The sequence below is a fragment of the Thermobia domestica genome, chromosome 9 (genome assembly GCF_964235325.1).
Source record: "Thermobia domestica chromosome 9, izTheDome1.hap1.1, whole genome shotgun sequence".
Lineage (NCBI taxonomy): Eukaryota > Metazoa > Arthropoda > Insecta > Zygentoma > Lepismatidae > Thermobia > Thermobia domestica.
In genome coordinates, this window is record NC_137462.1 from 67694707 (window position 1) to 67715445 (window position 20739).

The 20739-nt window shown below is 36.5% G+C and overlaps 1 protein-coding gene across 1 annotated transcript in view; it reads right to left on the reverse strand.

The window, feature by feature from the left end:
* Window positions 1-20739, reverse strand: part of LOC145660863 (phospholipid-transporting ATPase ABCA3-like) — a 118794-nt gene that overhangs the window by 61732 nt on the left and 36323 nt on the right. Inside the window, exons 7-8 of the mRNA XM_081726290.1 lie at window positions 3636-3761; window positions 2433-2657 (exon numbers count right to left, since the gene is read on the reverse strand). Coding sequence (XP_081582416.1) covers window positions 2433-2657; window positions 3636-3761 — 351 coding nt within the window. The remainder of the gene's footprint in view (window positions 1-2432; window positions 2658-3635; window positions 3762-20739) is intronic.

Sequence of the window (20739 nt, forward strand, 5' to 3'; positions counted from 1 at the left end):
GAATTTAACGAGAGTTTAGAGCTCATCTGAAGAATTTGACATTGATATATGTAGACGCGAAAGTCTACAAGCTATTGTTAACCAGCGAGTATGCGCAAGTTTCCTAGGTTTCTTATCTGCTAGGTTTTTACCACAGCCTCCTCTTACGAAAGATTGACATATTTCATACAAATATCTTTGATCATAACTGAGATGACGCACGTTTAGGTATGTAGGGAGTTCTGAAGAAATCTTTCCGAAGCTGCACCTGGATTCGTCTCACAATTCACCAATGATCTACCAATAGGACCAGACAAAGTACCAGTAGTCACATCATCGATTTATTTCAGTAAATGATGAAGCAGTAGTTCAATGATGTGCAATAAACATATGCATCACTGCAAGGGTTTCTCTAAATGGTTTTCGAGCGCACTAATCATCATCCTTTTGACCCAACATTAGTATTAGTACCATCGCAGCCGATAGCTACCATATCTCATAGGTCCACATTATTTTCTTGTAATTCCCGGCAGATGGAACTAGCAGTATTCTTTGCTAATGCTGAAACGTCAAAGAAGCATGGCTGAAAAATTTTTTACCCGGTTCTTCAAGGGAGAAATAATGATCTTTCCTCTTCATATCTCTATGACTTCCGGAGCCGGACATTGCGAGTGTTTGGTCTTTCTTCTCATCAAAATAGATGGTACAAGGTTTCTCTTTATTAACAGTCACTTCAGTTCTTACACTTTTACGATTTTTCGCAATCTCTCTTTGTATTTTACTTCTATCAATTATGTTTTGCAGCTGCTCTGGACTTACAATATTAAAATCTTCCAAAACTTCAGTAGCAATAGCAGCAATTTTTCTTCCAGTCACGTCGGTTTTCTCCTTCACTTTTGTTAATGTTGGGAGGAATTTTCTCATTTCTATGCATCTAATCTGTGATTGCTTTCTTGTCTTTAAAGGATACTTCCAACTAAAATCAGGATCTCCTCCAGCTTTAGCGTGTTCTTTATTGCCTTCGTTTTTTGTTTCCAAAGATGATGAGGAGTCTAAAGATTCAATAATGTAACTGATACTGTTTTGGTAGAAAGTTTGACCGCTAGTTGCTTTTTGGCTTCCCTTTCTTCTCTTTTCTTTGTCCAAGTAACATCAATACTACCAATTACGATTTTTCTACTTATCCTTTGGTGTGATAAAACACTCTCTTCTATTCAGGCATTTTGAGTGTCCTGTGCAACGACACGTGAAATCTAAACACTTGCAAGCTGCTAATTCAAATGGTTTATTGCCCTGCTTCTTCAATTCTTGTAATTTATTTCTTGTTTCATGTTCCCTCTTACTGCCAATTTTAAAAATATTTTCAGTTTCCTGTGGTAACTGTTTATCACTATTGATACACAGCCGAGCGAAACAACAGGAATTGAAACACGTTACCAAATGTCTTCCACCTTTTCTGCTACCTTCGTGGAAACCAAATTCTCTGTTGGTTCTTTACTTCCGCCCCCTTCAGCTGCTGACGCGTAAATAAATAACATGCCATAACGTCTTCGTAAGTTGGAAGCGTTCTCCAGTCGCGACCTTTGGCACTACGAAACATCTCTTGTGCTTTTGACATATTCTACCTGGTTGATTTTGCCATCTTTCTTCTTTATAGCACAAAACAAAAACCAGATATTAAGGCTGTAATACAGTGGTAGATAATAAAGCCATCAGTAGCTACAAAAGCGCAAAACTAATCAAATCACTAATGTAGCAACACGGCCGCTAACCAGACACGTGCCCCGAACACAGGTACAACACACTAATAACAATCGTCAAGCTGCCAAACAGTTGCACAAGACTTTAGCAAGTGCACGAGCGCGCCCCCTGATTTCGTTCTGTACCCTCTTATCTCCACTCACCAAACTATTATACTAGTGACTTAGTACTGCCAACAAGTTCATTATATCAGAAAAAGACTGTTACTTAATAGCAAAAAAACTTCTTTATGGCAAACTAGCAAATTGCTTATAGTTGATCACTTTTCGTCTAATTATTCAAAAATTTCAGGGCCATTGCGCTCCGGCTAAAAATAATTTTAGTGAATTAAAAGTTATTGTTGTTATCTACTGACACATGATGCATCTTTTGCACCCTATCTACACTAAAACTTACAGTCTGCTTCCAGCGAAGATCTGCCAAATAGTTACATAGTAAATGGAAATTGATTTACAAAATCGTAAACTTAAGGCCCCTTGTGCCCCGGCTAAAAATTATTTCAGAGAGCTGAAATTTTCTATGGTAAAGTATTATGATATCATGCAACTTTTGTTCCCTATCCAAATTCGCATTTCGAAAAAAAAAAAAATTTCGCTCCACCCTACTGTGTATACAGATATTTACACGAAAGTGTGTGTCTCTGAATTTTACATTAATAGAGCAAGTTAAGGATTTTAAATAAATAATCTTACTACAACATGTCAACAGCCATGTATCCGATGACGACCCATGACATATGGTATCCATTGTCTCTTCAGGAATGATAGGGCATATCTTATTATTTCTGGTCAATATCCAAAAGTTTTTAAGGCCAAGAGCTAGCGAGCAATGAGGTAATATTCCAAAAGTCAAATCTGCTCTTATGTAATGATGTACATTCTCAAATGAACTATTATGAAGAATTGTCAGAATGAATACTGAAATAAAATAAAATACATAAATAAATAGCAAATAACACAATCCAGAAAAAATAATTAACTTTAAATATAACATTTCGTTCAAGGTGTCAGAAAACTTACAATTATAAAAACGTGTAAATCGTCATATTCATACAAGTATATTGTTTATGTATGACACTATGAAAATAGTGTGACATACAAAATAAATCAAATTTTTTACAATTGCCTTCCTTTGCATTGCTTGTATTAAAAGAAAAACTATACATAGCAGCTCATTCGACATTTCTAAAACAGCTATCAATATTAGAAAATCTTGGAAGCTACTATTAATGACACAGCTGTAAGGAAAGTATACATAAATTTCATGCATTAATGTTAACGATTTTTGAGCGTATACTTTAATTCTGATTATTTTCTCAGTAAACACAACAGGAACTAGAAACACGAAAATATATAGATATTTTGAAGAAGATGAAATGTAAACGTTTGTGCTTTCCATTATAATTTTCTCACTTTTTACATTGTAAATGTTATTCAATTCATTGAATAAACATTGCAATAGAATTGCTAAGTGAACATAATTGAACATATTTATATTTATTTATTATATATGACTTATAATAAAATCGTATGTAACAAAATATATAATCGGATTATTTATTTAAAATCGTTGGGTTTTTTCAAAGGTTGAACATCTATACTACACTGATGGTAAATCACATTCTTACTGCACAATAAAGTAATATCTATAGATTACTGATATCCAAACATTTTCATAATTACTATGAATACAAAATTATTGAATTAAGGTTTGAACCACCCCAACAATGAGCACTCTAAATGTATACTCAAAATATAGATGAATCTTAGAAGATAAGTTTATTCTCACAGAGATAGTTCCAAGTTAATATTGTGGCTTATTGTAATAGAAATTTCACAGTTTCTACGTGAATATTTTTCATGTGATTAAAAAAATAAATAATATAAAATACTCACGTAAAGTCAAGTTCAAACTAATTAAAACACCGAATGCTCCTGTTTTTGTTTTGACAAAAAAACTGAAAACATATACGAAGGGAATCATGCTTAATCCATATAAAAGTAGAATCAGCAGTAGAATTCCTACAAGATAAAAGTAAGTATAATAAAAGCGCTTTTTAATAACACTATCTTTTGATTCAAGAATACAAACTAATATTAAGAATAATGCAATAATGCATTCCCTTTTCATAATTAACTTCGCTTGGATTTTAATATATTTTTCTTTACATAAAATTTAGCTAAAATCATGAAAGTAAAAAACTACAACAACTAACAGATGGAGGAGGGTGTGATCCATTAAGAACATATCTCTTGCAGTGGCTTTGTTACCTAGGTACAAGTTAATTTTTGTTTTATATTCTTGATGGACACTCGGAAGATGCATACGCTTTGGATTACAGAAGAGGAAGTATGCAAATAAACTCTTGGAAGGAGTTTGAAAAATTAAGATACGATATAAAGATGATTCCTAGTGTTATTTTATTGGAATAGAGAAATGATAGCTTTCTAGCGAAAATGTATTTACCAGAAGAGTTCAGTTTATGAATAAAAGTAAAACCCAAAATATAAAAGCAAGATGAAGCAAATAGCCAATCGTATAAAGAAAAGGACCTCAAAATTAGTATTTAGAACGAACTATAATATACATATAAAAGAGAGAATATTGTTGCCTGCGTGGTGCATCAAGGGTTATTATTTTCCTACTATATATATAGCGTGATTCAAAATGATGTGAACGATAAGGAAACGTTCTATAAGTGATAATACTCTATCAACAATGACATTTCTATGGAAATACTTTCAGTATTATCCTCAAGTTTTGTTTGGAACGAACGTAGTAGTTTAAAATTTATCCGTTAGGTGGCAGAGTGATTAGTTCCAAGATGGCTGCCTGTAGTGCAGAGAGAGCATTTTGCGTTTTACAGTTTCACGTTTGTCAGTCTGTTGTTATTGTTCAACGCGAGTTCCGCACATAATTTCATAAAGATCCACTATCAAAGAACTCCATACGTAAGTGGTATGACAAATTCAACAGAACGGGATGCATTTGTAAAGAAAAATTGCCCGGTAGGCCGTCCACTTCTGGGGCAGATGTCGAAAGGGTTCGAACCAGTTTTCAATGCGACCCACAAAAGTCAACGAGGAGAGTTAGCAAAGAGCTTCAAATGCCTCAAACAACTGTTTGGCGTGTAGTGCGTAAACATTTAAAGATGTATCCGTATCGAGTGCAGTTGTTACAACACTTAACACCTAATGATCACACGTGTCGCAAGACCTTTTGTGAGTCATTTCAAGAGTTGTGCAATGTTCATGATGATTTTTTGGGCAATCTTTGTTTCAGTGATGAGGCTACGTTCCATGTGACAGGAAGAGTGAATAAACAAAATGTTCGCATTTGGGGAACTGAGAAGCCTTACCAAATCTGTGAAATTGTGCGTGATTCACCGAAGACGAATGTGTTTTATGCAATTAAATCTTCAAAAGTTTATGGTCCGTACGGTACTTCTTTGACGAAGGAACTGCGACTCGACAAACATTTCTACAAATGCTTACTACGTGGCTTATGCCACAGCTCGAACATGACAGTACAAACTTCATCTATCAATTAGATGGAGCTCCATGTCACTTTCATCACAATGTCAGAAATGTCCTCAACAACAGACTGCCACACCGCTGGATTGGGCGGTCAGGTAAAAATGATCATCAGCTTCTACGTTGGCCACCAAGATCACCGGACTTAACCCCTGCGATTTTTTTTCTGTGGGGACATCTAAAAGACATTGTCTACAAACCCGCTCTACCCCAAGATGTAAATGAATTGAAAGAGCGTATCACTGCTGCAGTGCAAACTGTTGATGCAAACATGTTGAAACGGGTCTGGGCGGAATTGGAATACCAAATAGATGTATGCAGGGTAACAAAGAGGGCCCACATAGAACATTTGTGATGTACTATTTTCATTTTTTTTTATCACAAAAACCTGGACAGTTTTAGCACTTAACTGTAAGATTTGAAGCTATTTGGATGAAGTTTTATGGAGTTGTAATCGTTCCGAACCCCACTGTTTGCTTATGCACGTTGTCCTACTTTCGAATCCTCCCTTATTCATTTTATTCTATGAATTAGGAGACAGCAGCAGAAGAAAAAGGAATTAGGAAGCAATTTAACAATTAATCCGGAGTACTACATGAATAAGCAAATATGAGTTCCCGAAATATGAGTAGGCCAAAAGCAAAACCCGTTAAATCCACATTTTAAAGTTAGTGGCAAATCGAGAAAAACTGTTTGAACACGTCATAATTGTAAAATAACATTAGAAACTTTGTAAAAAGAAAGAAAAATGTGAATGTTAGTCTGTCAAAAGCTGTATAATCTCACTAGCCTCTGAACTGAGTTATTGAAGAAAATAGTTTGGATTTAACAGGTTTTGCGTATGTAAATGGAAATAACAGCTTTTGCCTCTGAATGAACGGCCATTTTGTTGATGCTTAGGATACGAAAACCTGTTAAAAGTAAGGGAATCAGAGTCAGAAATCAGTATTGTGCCTACTAAAATATTGGGAAAATGTATTATCAATTATTGTTCATTGTACAGATGGCAACAAATGAATATTGATACATAAATTTTGTTCTGAATTGAAAACAACTGATTTAAATTAGCAAAAATTGAGTTAAGCTCCTCTTCATCATCTTTTACCAAATGGAAATTCATATCTTCGTCGTCCTCTGGTGCAGCACAATTCCCTCGGTTTCGTATTTCAGCAGAAACCTCTTTGTAAAACGTAAACTTTGGGTTGCTTTCCACCAAAATGTAACAACAAAAGCTGCTTAATGTCATGCAGTCTCTCTTCTTTGACATAATGTGCCCTCGGAACTGTGTCGATTGGGACATTTCTTATATTCTTTCCTCGCTAATTGCTTTCAGGGTGCCTGTTTGGAAATTGAAAAATGGTTCTCCTTGGATCACAACTGTTGTACAGCTATTGTTTTTCTTTTGGTATAATTTTGCGAGATTTTTGGAAATGAAAGTGCCAATTACCAGTTTTTTTCAAGATTTCATCAGAGGCATGTTTCCATTCCATGATCTCACAATCTTTTCCTAAATGTACAGCAGTACTGAAATTTTCAATTATTTCTTCATGTTTTGTATCTTTGAATCTTTGAACATGTACCAGGACTCATGTTATAGGCTAATTTCGAACATTCATTGACAAGAACCTTTTTTTTTAATGAAAGAGGTTTTGCTCAAGGTGAAGAGAGTGTTTAGAGAAGAACCTCACCTAACAATGTTCTGTTCAGACCAAAGAGTTACCCTACAAAATAACACAGACGACTTCAGACCATAGGATAATCCTCTTAACTTGTCGTGGCCCCTCGTAACGTAGTCAACAACACTCTCGCCTTCGGTGCGGGCGGTTCCGGGTTCGATTCCCTGTGGGAACACTCGGTCGAAAAGTGTAAAACGCTTTTTCAGACTAGCCAGCCTGAATGAGGTTTTCCTGGGTTTTCCTCATTCACACCAGGCAAATGACGGGGTGGTACCTAACTTATAGGTCCCAGGCCGCTTCCTTCCTCCTCTAACCCTTTCTTCCTTCCTTTTCCCCGGATTGTGTGCTCGCCGAGGGACGTCATCCCTCAAAAACTTGAACAGCTAAATGGCTTTTAATGCCGAAAGTCCAGAAATCTAAAATCCCATCCCACTTAACTTGTCTTTTTGGCTACATTTCGTTTCCAGTTTTCCTGGCATCGTGCAGGTTTTCTAGACATTTTTGGTGTTGTCTGAACAACAATATTATGATCATCGCTGCCTACAGTATTATTTTCTTTCGATTTTGCTTCATTTGTCTAGTAATTACTAAAGAAAAGCCGATTAGCACAGAAGCACGTCACGAATAATTAGGTCAGGATGTTTAGTGCCTCAATTCTCAGTCCAAAAACACAAAAATAATGAAAGTTCAGACTGCAAATATTGAAAAATAAAATTTCGAATGATTTACCAAGAGTTTCAATAAATATTCAGACTACTAAACTAATCCTACACAGTAGGAAACCTCAAACTGTTTGAAATATGGAATTAACTGGGTTTAATGCTGCTTTTCTCATGACATTATTTGCAGATATGGGATTTAACAGTTTATGAAACTGAATATGGAACTTGGATTTAACTGGTTTTGCATGTGTAGCCATGATGGATTTAACAAGTTTTGGAAATTAGCACATATTTCAATTTTCAACTAGTTAAAATGGCTTTTTCTACTGAATACTATTTGCAAATAATAGCTTTCCAACTAAGGTTTCCAGAGCAACCATTATCTCATTTTTTTAAAAGTGTATTTAACATGTTTTGCAATCGGCCTACTCATATATAGTAGGAAAATAGTAACAATTGATGCACCACACAGATAGTAATATTTGCTCTTTATATACATATATTCATACATTGATGTATTAAAATAAAAATGTTTGATTGAATTTTATATTTTATTTGATTACTTGAAGCAAAGGCGTCACAAACGCCATTTGTGCTTGTTATTTCGATTCTCATATTAAGGTTCTTAACGGTATAAAGTTCAGTTTATATGATAATATTTTATTTCTAATACTCAATATCAGTCTTTTACTTGTGTTTCGATTTTCGTTTTTCTTTAATAAGAAAAGTGGAAGTTGAATTTTTTTTGACATTAATATAATTTAGTAGTTATGAGGCTTAATAAATTGCAATGTTTATCGATGCTGAAAGAAAGGCTCACGACTGGATCCCTATATCAAGCTAGCTAAGTCAATTAGCATTTTTGTTATCTTGTTCCTCGACCTTTTTTTGTTTGTTTGTTTTTAGCGTACCCAACAGTATCTTTCCCAAAATTTTCAAAAATGGAACTATAAAATCTTCCCAGTAATTCTAATAAGAGCAAAATATCACTTCCATCTTATATGTCTCCTTAGATTTTATTATCCGTATGATAATCATATGAAGCTTTACATTATGAAACGTTCTTCACTTTTGGCTTTCTGTAACAAATACTCTTCTTAAAACTTGGTGTGTAAAAGTCCTCTGCATTCACTCTCCTTCATGAATTAGAAGCACACTTTCCAAGTGGATGTAGCATATGTTGTTTTGCATTCTGTAGTTGTTTATATTCTTTTTGTGTTTCTTGCATTTTAATGCAATACAAATTTACGTATGTACTCCTTGTCTCATAAAGGTTGGCCGCACTCTTTATTGCTGTTTTGATGCAGAAATTTTTTAAGTCCAACTTCGGGTTTCTTTGAAAAAAAATAAATCAGGTTTGAACCTCCAAACCAACCTTTGCAATCTAGTAAAATTTTGCAGATGTACTTTTCTTCTTTTTAAATATAATAAGACTTTTTACCAAGTGTATAAAAAAAAAGCAACATTGATTGAAATACTTAGTGATACAATATTTTGAAACCTTGTATTAATGTCAGCATATGCTTGTTTGTCATTTAGCTCTCCATATGTAATGCAACATTTAGATACGTAAAGGAATCTTTCCGTATGTAAAAGAATGCTCAAAGTTAAGACAGAACATAATTCTCGCCTGAGTACTAAAATAAAAATCAAAGTATAACAAAAACAGCGGTTGCATTGCATATGAATGTCAGGGTATGAGAGCCCGTTATACATCGCTAGCAGCATGTTACGAAGAGTCTTTGTGTTAGCTCAATGGTAAGCCGTTGGATTTCGAATTGTAAAGTTGAGAGTTCGATTCCCATCTGGATCAATGTTCTTTTTATGACATTCTTTTTCCGCAATGCACCAAAAATTATATAAAATAATAACACTAAAATACATCAGTTGTGTATATATATATATATATATATATATATATATATATATATATATATATATATAACATATAATCATTGCAGAACATAGTAATTACTAGCATCAATTACCCGCTTCACTGGGTTAAATTAAGAAAAAAATAGTAATATCTTCCGTTAGACAGTCACTTCTTACTATTACTAAAGCGCTCTTTGATATCAGTCATTTTCGAAGATTTTTATATATCCCTCTCCCCTCCCCATGTTGCAAGGCACAGCACCGGAAGTGTCATTGTTCATCTCAGCGACCCCGAAAACTATAAATTGGACACTGATATTGGCCATTTCGATCATTTCTGTATATCTACCCTCCCTAAAGCTTTGGTTCTGAATTTGGATTTAAGCAGCATCAGAGGTGTCACTGTTCATCTCAGTGACCCCGAAAAGCATGGATTCGACACTAATATCGGTCATTTTCGATCGTTAAGTTACACCGTCAAAGTGATATTTAAAAAATCTTAGATTTAAACTTTATCTAGGTTGTAAATTTGATCGAGATCGGTCCGGTAGTTCAATAATTAAATTTTATTTATTATTACATATTTCCCCCTCCTATCCCCCTCCCCTAAGTTCTACAATCAAAGTGAAATGATAAAAAAACATCTCAGTCCCAAATCTCATCTATGTTAAAAATTTGATCGAGATTGATCATTTGGTTCAAGAGCTATTAAGTTTTATTTATTTTTAACTCTGCTTCCCCCTTCCTTAAGTTCTATCGTCAGTCAGTAGATATATACCATCCCAGGCCCGAATCTCATCTTTCTTGAAAGTTTGATCGAGATCGGTTGCGTGGTTCAAGAGTTGTTTTATTTATATTTATATATAAATCTCCCTCTCCCCTCCCCTAGATTCTACCGTCAAAGTGAAAATATAAAAAAAATCCAGGCCCTAACCTCATCTATGTTGAAAATTTGATCGAGATCGGTCAGGTGGTTCAAGAGTTATTAAGTTTCATTTATTTTTTATAGATGTTTCCCCTCCCCTCCTCTCCCCTTAGATCTACCGTAAAAGTGATATGATGAAAACCCTCCCAGGTCCAAGCCTCACCTATCTTGAAAATTTGGTTAAGATCGGTCGGGTAGTTTAACCTTTAGGACACGAAGTAACTATATTTAGTTACCTAAAAATAAGGCTTAGGATACAAAGTAACTATTTATAGATACCTTGCAGTTTTCCCACTAAACCTAATTGTATTTTAATTTTCTGGGTATCACATATATGCACTTGCATGTGTTTTATTCAGGAGACATACTAGGCAACTGCAGAAATTGGCGCCGTATCCCAGGCTTTATTTTTTAAAAAGGCTCCGTAATTAAAAGGCCGTGATGAAGTCACAAAGACAGTCACTTTTATTTATTTTTTTTACATATATCTCCCCCTTCCCCGTCCCCTACGTTGCACTGTAAAAGTGAAATGATGAAAACATCCCAGATTCGAACCTTATCTATGTTTAAAGTTTCATGGAGATTGATCGGGTCGTTCAAGAGTTATTGTTTTATTTATTTTTATATATTTCTTCCCTCCCATCCCTCTCACCGAAGATCTACCGTTAAAATGAAATGACAAAAAAACTTCCCAGGTTCGAACTTTATCTATGTTGAAAATTTGATTGGGATCGATCGGGTGGTTCAGGAGCTCTTAACTCACAGTCACTTTTATTTTTATATGTATTGATTTTAGTATATCTCGCCCTCCTCCCCCTCCCCTATGTTGCTCCGTCAAAGTGAAATGATAAATAGCAGCCCAGGTATGAACTTCATCTATGTTGAAAATTTGATCGAGATTGATCGTTTCGGTCGAAAGAATTATTAAGTTTTATTTATTTTTTTATAATTCCCCCTCTCCCTCTCTCCTAAACTCTATCGTCAAAGTGAATAGCTAAAAACACTCCCAGGCCATAACAACATCTACGTCTGGAACGCGGTTCAAGAGATTCAGAGTCACAAACATAGTCACTTTCCATTTTACACCAGGTTATCATAAAATAAGTATCGCTGTTCAGAGAACTCTGGAGACGTAACCATTTGACAGAATGCAACCAAACATGGTAGGAGTATATTTAGGAACAGAAGCGATTAGTGTAGAACATAAAATTAGTTCCAATTTTCGCAACCAGAGGTAATTGTGGGGTTGTACAACGTTAAGTATGTGCAGCGTGGAAGGAAAACGACACTAGCGATGCTAAATGATAAGAATGGCTGTAATTACCTCTCCAGGTGCTTACTCACGCCTGCATGTGTTTCAGTGGTACAGGTTTGAGCGCCATTATGTGCCAGAAGTGAATTGATGGTGATCTGGTATTTGCGTCTTATTTCTTCCTACATTCTTTGCCTTGTGATCAAGGGGTCCCGGCTTCGATTTTCGGTGAAGACACACGTGAGTCAAATCCCATGTTAACCTGTAGGTCCCGTCCTTAGAACGTCGTCATCATCTCATACTGTACTAGTCACTATGGATTTTAGTTGCCCAGAGACTTTCACGTTAAAGACCCGCCTTTGGGCAGAACCCTACATCACCATCATCGCCCATAACACATCACTACACAACGAGGTTATTAATAGGAGTACAAATAAATGCCGCGCGTGGAACGGAGGACATAATTACGGCCTTTCTTTAATCGAATATCAATAATATCATTTGTCTTCCATATTTCACTTACCTTAATTAACACTGAACAGAAGCATAATAGCCTCTGGAGGCGAGATTTGACATTAATCTTTTCCTGAAATTTTGGGAGGAGCTTGCAGTTTATGAGCACAGGAAACATTAACACTTAAGTTCGTTTTTGTAAGATATCCAAGAATTTTAAAGAGACGCTTCAGCTCAAAAGCCTCCCTCCCGTCCCAAATTCGCCACCGACCACGGGGTATTAATAGCATTTGAAATCAATACCACGAGACCCACAAGGAAAGGTAATTACAGCCATTCTTATCATTTAGCATCACTAGTGTCGTTCCACGCTGCATTTACTTGGTGTTGTACGGCGCCGTAATTACCTCCGGTGGCGAAAATTGAACTAATTTTATTTTCTAAACCAATCGCTTCCGCATGTTCCTAAATATACTCCTACCAAGTTTGGTTGCATTCTGTCAAGTGGTTATGTCTCCAGAGTTCTCTGATAGAAAATGATCGGTATTAGTGTCAAATCCATAGTTTTTGCGGTCGCTGAGATCAATGGTGAAACTCCGATCGCATTAACTTCCAAATTCACCCCTTCGATTGCGGGCCGGCGATCACCAGGTGTGGAGGGATGGGAGATACCAAAACATCAAAAATAATACAAAATGACCGACATTAGTGTCAAATCCATAGTTTTCGTGGTCGCTGAGATCAATGGTGACAATTCCATTAGCAATGACTTTCAAATTCAGCCACCATTGTATGCGGGCCGGAGCAACTGCGGGAGGGTTACCGAGACATGTAAAATAATTTAAAATGACCGATATTAGTGTCAAATCCATAGTTTTCGCGGTCGCTGAGATCAATGGTGACACTTCCATTAGCGATGACTTACAAACTCAGCCATCATTGCATGAGGACCGGGAGTCAACTGCAGGAGGGTATCGAGACAGGTAAAAATAATCGAAAATGACTGATATTTGTGTAAAATCCATAGTTTTGTCTACATTCATGTTTTTTTCTGTTTAGTAATAGATGGTTGTATTGTGGTTAAAACCAGGTTGGTTAATGGTTGTATTAAGTATAAACCGTGTTTACTATTAAAGTCATCCCAATGTAAACACATCTACGTTGTCGGATATGCATTCACACAAAACAAATCCTTTTGTACAAATGTTTAATTATTCTTTCATTGTTCAGTTTGTTTACATAGATATTTTATCTGACCCGTGCCAAGAATGGGCATAACAGCTAGTATATAATAAAGTGCATGTATATATATGTGTGTGTGTTCCAACATAATTCTGATATGTCTAGAGCAAAATAACCGATATTAGTATCGGATACATAGTTTCGGTGTCGCATAGGTAAATAGTGTCACTTTCAAAACTCCGCTTAAGTCCAATTAAACTCATATTAGCATCCAGGGTGGGTACGTAGGGACGTAAAAACATCGGAATCGAGCGATATTAGTGTCGAATCGTATGTTTTTAGTGTCGCAAAATTAATTGTTGGCAGTTTAATGCCATTAAGACCAAATTTACCCCCAGCGGTGGTAATATCCCCTTAGCCGTTCTAGGGGAAAAAAGAGAGGCTGACATCAAAATGATAAAAGAAGGTCGATATTAGCGTCGAATCCATGATTATGGGGGTCGCTTAGATAAAGAGAGGCAATCCGGATGCCATGTAAGTTAAGCCCCCATTAGCACCCTGAAGGAGTGAGTGAAATTGTAACATATTGTAGAGGTATATTGGTTTTAATATTTTATTTTTGGTGATTGGAATAAAGATTTATTAGAATTAAAGTTTAAAAGATTGAAATATTACGATGATGTCAGATTATGTCATATTGATACGTGCGTTTGTTTGTTGATGTAAGTTATTACAGATGGTTGTGTTTATGTTATGTTATTATTGAAATCCTGGCGAGACGCTAACTCGTCGGATTATGTAAAGATGAAAACCAAGAACAGTAATGTCAGCTTTGTAATGTCATAAATGTGTAATACAATTTGTTGTTAACATTGACACAATTTGGATATGGCATAACAGTCAGATTCGCAGAAATTGACAGTCTGGGAATTCGGTCACGATGTAATACGGTTTGAAACAAATGTTTTACCAATAGCTGAGGTAAACACAATTGAACGACATGACGAATTCCATCGTCTGGAATAAACAACAAAAACCTCGAGTTAGAGAGAATCTGGATCAGATGGAGATCAGAGGTGGACCAGTAGTTGAGCAGTTGATAGTAGCCTAACATCGGCCTGAGATTAGTTGGAGACCGCAAGTAGATCAAGGGTGATCTACACTACATTTGAATTACCACTAGATATCATCGAATAATGGTTGGTCTTTAGTTGGCAATCTGTGGAGACCAAGCGCAGACACCAACCAACCTTGTCCAGAGAGAGATCCAGAGCCAAGCAGTAAGGAGTCATCGTTCCAGACAGTCACCGCATAACCAAGGTATGTGTGCCTCAGCTATGTGTGTTGATCGTGATCTAAGTTCCAGACATTTAACGATCTGTGATCTGAACGATTAGGCCATATTCACTCAGTACACACACACTAACACAATGACATTAAGTAGTCAAAAACATAAGTTAAACGATTTCTAGAGTTTTTATAATTATCCTCTCATTTAAACATTTACCTACTCATTTTGGATAATGAGTAGTAGCAGCTTCGTTACGTCACTACTAGATTATCCCCATGCTTTATAGGCACGACGTAAGGAGGTTGTTAATATGAAAGTAATTTATAATGTCCAATGTTAGTGTCGAATTCATTGCTTTCGGGTTCCCAAGTTCATTGTAAGTAGTTCTGATGACTTTTACGTTTATGTTCAACTTCCAGTACGGGTAAGATCCCCTAGCACATCTACTAAGGAGAGTCGAAGGGAATAACATATACAATGATTCAAAACTACTGATATTAGTGTACAGCCCATAGTGTCGGGGTCACTGAGATACATAGTAATACTTCTTGTGCCATTTAGCCATTTAGCCATGTCACCTTGATTTTGAATTAGCAGAGGCAGCATCGAAGGCGTTGCTCGCATAGCTCTAATATATATATCAGCATAACTCCGAAATATGTGGAGGAACTTTTACCAAACGTTGTAGACATATTACTTTCAAGCTAAGAAAAAAATATTGTGGTAGTAAGATGTCCCAAGGAATGGAAGTTAGGAGGAGTAACATGTAAAAGTAATGTAAAATGAGTTATCGTTGTGTGTTATCCATAGTTTTCTGGGTCCTTGAGATGAATAGTGATGTACCCAATGACATTTACGTCCAAATTCATCTCCATCTTCAGAGGATGAGAAGCTGGGAGATCTGAAAATTAAAATGTCAAATTACTGAAATTATTGTCGAATTTATAGTTTTGTGGTCGGTAAAGCGTTTCTAATAACTTTGGATGGTAGTTTATATCCCCTTCAAGATGGGCTTTTCAATCATATCAATTTCCCACCGTGAAAAGAAATGACTGTCTCAACTAGCATATGTACCAAGCCAACCTTCGCAATCGAGAAAAACTGTGTAGATGTATGTTTCGTCTTTTAAATGAAATAAGACGTTAAAATCAGAGATGGAGTGGGGCGGTGGTTCAAATGGGTCAAGATTTGTGAGTGGCGTCAGTTGATCGTGGATCAACAGGACGTGACCTACTGCGAAACATCACTCACCGGGACTCACACTGACCCACCAACCCATTCTGCTCAGTGCATTGCAGACATCTGAACACCGATGAATTTGTTTACTTTTTACTTTGAAGACCTTTATTTTTCTCTTTTTCATTTGTATCTAATGAAGAAGGAAGTTCAGGCACTTTTGTATTTTGCTATTTGCAATTGTAATAATAGCAATAGGATTTACTACTTTTCTATTGAGATACAGCCTGGTAGTTTTAAGAGGAGCTAACTACTGGAAAAATGTTTTATTACAAGTATAACTTCTTTAGTCAGTGGAGAGGATGATGTGGATCATGGGTCAGAGTTGATGATGGATTTTATTTTAGTGGGTCGGAGTGGGTCTCAATGTTTCAGAGTGGTTCATAGTGGGTCAGTGTGGGCCACGGTAGATCAATGGGTCACATTGCGTGGTGGGTCATCGTGGGTCACAGTCGGCTGTGGGTCAGTGTCGTGGATCACGATGTGTGGTGGGTCGTGTGTTGTGGATCAAGTTTTCATTGATCCACACCATCTCTGGTTAACATTATACTAAAGAGAAGAGGTTCCGAAGGTACGCGACGGAGATTTTGCTCAAATTTTGCACATAGATAGTACTCCACCAGAAAGCATTAAATCTGATATGGTTCACGGTATCACTTCATAGAACTCGAGATAGAGGTATTTGTCTGATTGGTTAAATTAAGACATTAATAGTTTATCCTTCTACAAGGGAAGTTTTCTTCATCGTTTCCGTGGCGAAGTCGGAAGAGTACGCGGCTAGTAAACATAAGGTTGAAGGTTCGCGCCTAGCTGAGAGTATTTGTTGTTTTGGTGTTTTGTAGACTCACCTGAACATAAACAAATCACACATATAGGCAATTTAACATATTTTTGGGGAGTAGTTTTATGGTTCGTTGGCGTTTCGTCGCGTCTCTGCCGCTATGGTAAAATTTTCAAAATCGAACTATGGCCACCGCGAATCGTAGCTGCGCGGACACAAATATTTGGTGAGAGATCGATAGTTGACTATCTGTGGTCCACCGACGCGACGCTTACAGTTTGGCGTAGTGAATGATGTCCTTGCCTTCTAGACGTCTTGACTACCGACGTCGGCAGTATACTAGCTTTTAGTATTCTGATACAAACCGTCTATCGTTCATGTGTATACACAGTGTTATAATAATAATAATAATAATAATAATAATAATAATAATAATAATAATAATAATAATAATAATAATAAGTAGTAGTAGTAGTAATAGTAGTAGTATCATTTCTAATAGAATAATTATATTGTCTACGTATTATCTAGCTAGGACTCCACACAGGATTTGGCTCGTTTTAGTTCGAATCGACCAGAAACTCGACCCTAATCCGAGTCGATTTGGAGGAAATTTTTCGCGCCGACTTGTAGAGTAGACCTCAAAGATGTTTGTTTCGAGTCGAGTCAAATTTCAAAGGAAAGTCGCTCGTGCCCATCCCTACTAATGAGAGCTTAATCGGAGTTAAGCGAAATCGAAAGTCACACTATTTACCTAAGCGACCCCGAAAACTACGAATTCGACACTAATATCGATCATTTTCTAGCAATCTTTCATATATATCTCCCTCCCATTCACCATAGCTAACCCGACAGTACTCTTTTTCAGACTATAAGAAATATAGTTAAAATTACTCTAGGCCAGTGGTTCTCAACCTAATTCCTATCACGATCCCCTTTTATCACATCTCCTCTTGCCAGCGACCCCGTTATAATTTATTTTTTTATAAGCTTCTGTAGGATTATTTAACATGCCTATTTCTGTAATAGTAAAATCCATTTCTTGTTTATAGTGAAAAGTGGCGTGCCATGGAAAATCAGCGACCGGGGCGAAAGTATACGACGATGTCCCCGTACATATGAGTGAGGTCGACAGATTAGCTGCGAAGCGCCACCATGGTTTTCGAAGCGCCAATATAAGTTTCAAAAGTAAACCCTGCTTTTCCTTGATTTTGAGCACTTTTTATTACGTTTTCTTTCTATTTTATACATGTGCACATGCATTTTCCTAACGTGAGTAACACACTTCCTCCGAATTTGTGCCTTCTTTCTTCGGCGCCCGGGACTCCGCCCCGCGCCAAGGCACTGATAGTGGATATAGTAACAGTAATATATTCCCTACGATTAAGGTGCTGGTTCAAAATAGACGTTAAACTCCTTCATTGAAGAGGCCATTAAAGAAGCTGATCTAAGCCCACAACTTCTTAAAAAACTAATAGAATTTGGCAACTGCAGCTAGCAGGCGAGTAGGCATCCCGGTCACTACAGGAAGGCGATGGATTCGGCAATATGGTGCTACAGGTCAGACTAGTAATTTACGATCTCTTAGTCGTCCTCATGTGTCTACCGAGGTAGAAGATGCGAGATTAGTAAACAAAGTCGGTTAGACCCACTAAGGACGTCTAGACAGCTAAGGGAAGGTTCTCACTTTCCTGGTAGTAAGCAGACAGCTCTGTGAAGAATTCGTCATGCTGAGTTACGTGACCGTGTTGCTGCCGTGAAAGAAAAACTCTCAGATGAACACAAAATTTACAGTCTCGCGTTTGCAGATGCGAATGGGGGTCGCAAACTGGGAAAACGTAGTTTTCTCAGATGAATCCATATTACAACATCAACTGATGGACGCCGTTTTGTGTATTGTCCGAGAGGCACCCGATATGATCCTGGATATATGGCTGCTCGCAATCGCAGTGGCCATGTATATATATATTTCATGTTGGGGTTGGATTTCCAGTCGCGGTGCAGGACAGCTTCAAAGAATTGGACATATGGACAGTGCTCAATGAGTAATATCATGGTGTCATTCGTACGATTACTTCAGCTTGATTATGTAATTCAGTTCCACCAAGACCAGTCGCCAGTACATACTTGCCGTGCAGTTCAGGAATGGTTCGCAGGGCAGCCTGAGATTGATTTAATTGACTTGCCGCCTCGTGGAGCAGACCTCAATCCCATGGAAAATATGTGGGCAGAGGTGAAGCGTACTCTAAGGGACAGTTGGCCTGAAGCAGATCCACCAAGAACTCGGGATGACCTGTGGCATCTTGTTTCTGAGACATGGCTGGAGGTAGGAGGAGATAGATTCGTCACCCATTTGATAGATTCCATGCCCAGAAGAATGGAGCGTGTAATAAAAACAGAAGAGTCTTGGATACAATATTAATGTCCTCATCTTAACTCCCGAAAACAGGCCTTTTCAGGGCTACCTAAACGTTTCTGAAAATATTTCTAGGAGTAAACTGATTTTTGTGCAATTCTACTAACAAAAATATACGATGCAGACTTTGAACTCACGACCTCATCATTGGCAAGCCCGTACTTTACCAGTGAGCTAACATGAACACACAAACCCAATGTGAAGAAACATGACTTTGAATTTCCGGTGTTCGATGACAATGATACTCATACAAGTTGCAAATATCGTATTCAATTTTGGATATAACGCTACACACACACACACATGCACAAAGCGAGAGAGAGAGAAAGAGAGATGAATATACAAAAGCATATCAGCGTATTGAAATGAAACTCTATGTAACCGTTCTAAAGACAATTTCTGACTCTTCTCTTGATGTTAAGGGGATCGGGAAAAGTCTGTCTGGAACCACGATCCGACTTTGGATACTCTGTTTATACACTTTCTATATCACTAGGAATATACTGTATTTCTAAAATGTAAATGACATAGCAGCAAATAAATACACTACATAATGTATTTATTGCTATTAGACGATTTTCTTAATTTGTATGTAACATTCTCATATATAATACCGACGCACTGTGAATACGTATCTCAGTTGTTCTATTTTAAACATAACTACTTATGTTCTGCAATCATTATATACATACATACATATATATATATATATATATATATATATATATATATATATATATATATATATATATATCATTCGTAACATGTTTCTAGCGATGTATAACAGGTACTCAAGACAATGACATTAATATGCACTTCAAACGCTGTTTTTTGTTCTACTTTGACTTATATTTTAGTACTCAGGCAAGAATTATGTTCTATGTCTTAACTCTGAGCATTCTTTTACATACGGAAAGATTCCTTTGCGTATCTAAATGTACTTTTACGTATGGAGAGCTAAATGAGAAAAAAGCATGTGCTGACATTAATACAAGGTTTCGAAATATTGTATCATTAAGTATTTCAATCAATGTTTTTTTTCTATACTTAGTAACAAGTCTTATTATATTCAAAAGAAGAAAAACACATCTGCAAAATTTTTCCCGATTTCAAAGATTGGCTTGGAGGTTCGAACCTGTTTTTTTTTCAAAGAAACCCGAAGTTGAACTTAGAAAATTTTTGCCTCAAAATAGCAATAAAGAGAGCAGCCAACCTTTATGAGACAGGGTGTACATATTTAAGTAGGTCACGTAACTGAAGGAGTCTTAGGTTCCGTACGAGAAAGAAATTACGATAAATAAATATATAAATTTACATTGGAATCATTAATAATCAACAATATCAAAATAGCAGAGAGAAAAGAACTAGAAAGCAGTCAGGTATCCTATTCCAGTATTTTCATGGTGGAAATGAAGAAACAGAGAAATTGAATATTAATGCTATAACTCGGCAGTAATATATTAATATCTAAATGTGGTGTAAATTGTGAATATGATTCTAAACACCATCAAATGTGAAACAATTACTCCTTTCATGCAACGTGAATATAGATATTACACCGACAACGTGTTTCTTATCAAGACTGATTCTTTCTCTGACTTAGGAATTATATCTGTACATGACTTCTTCCTCAAGAAATACATCGACCACATTGCTTCTTGTAGTAGCTTCTCACCAAACGACAGTTTGTCATTTGAAAGCTTTAATTTAAAATATA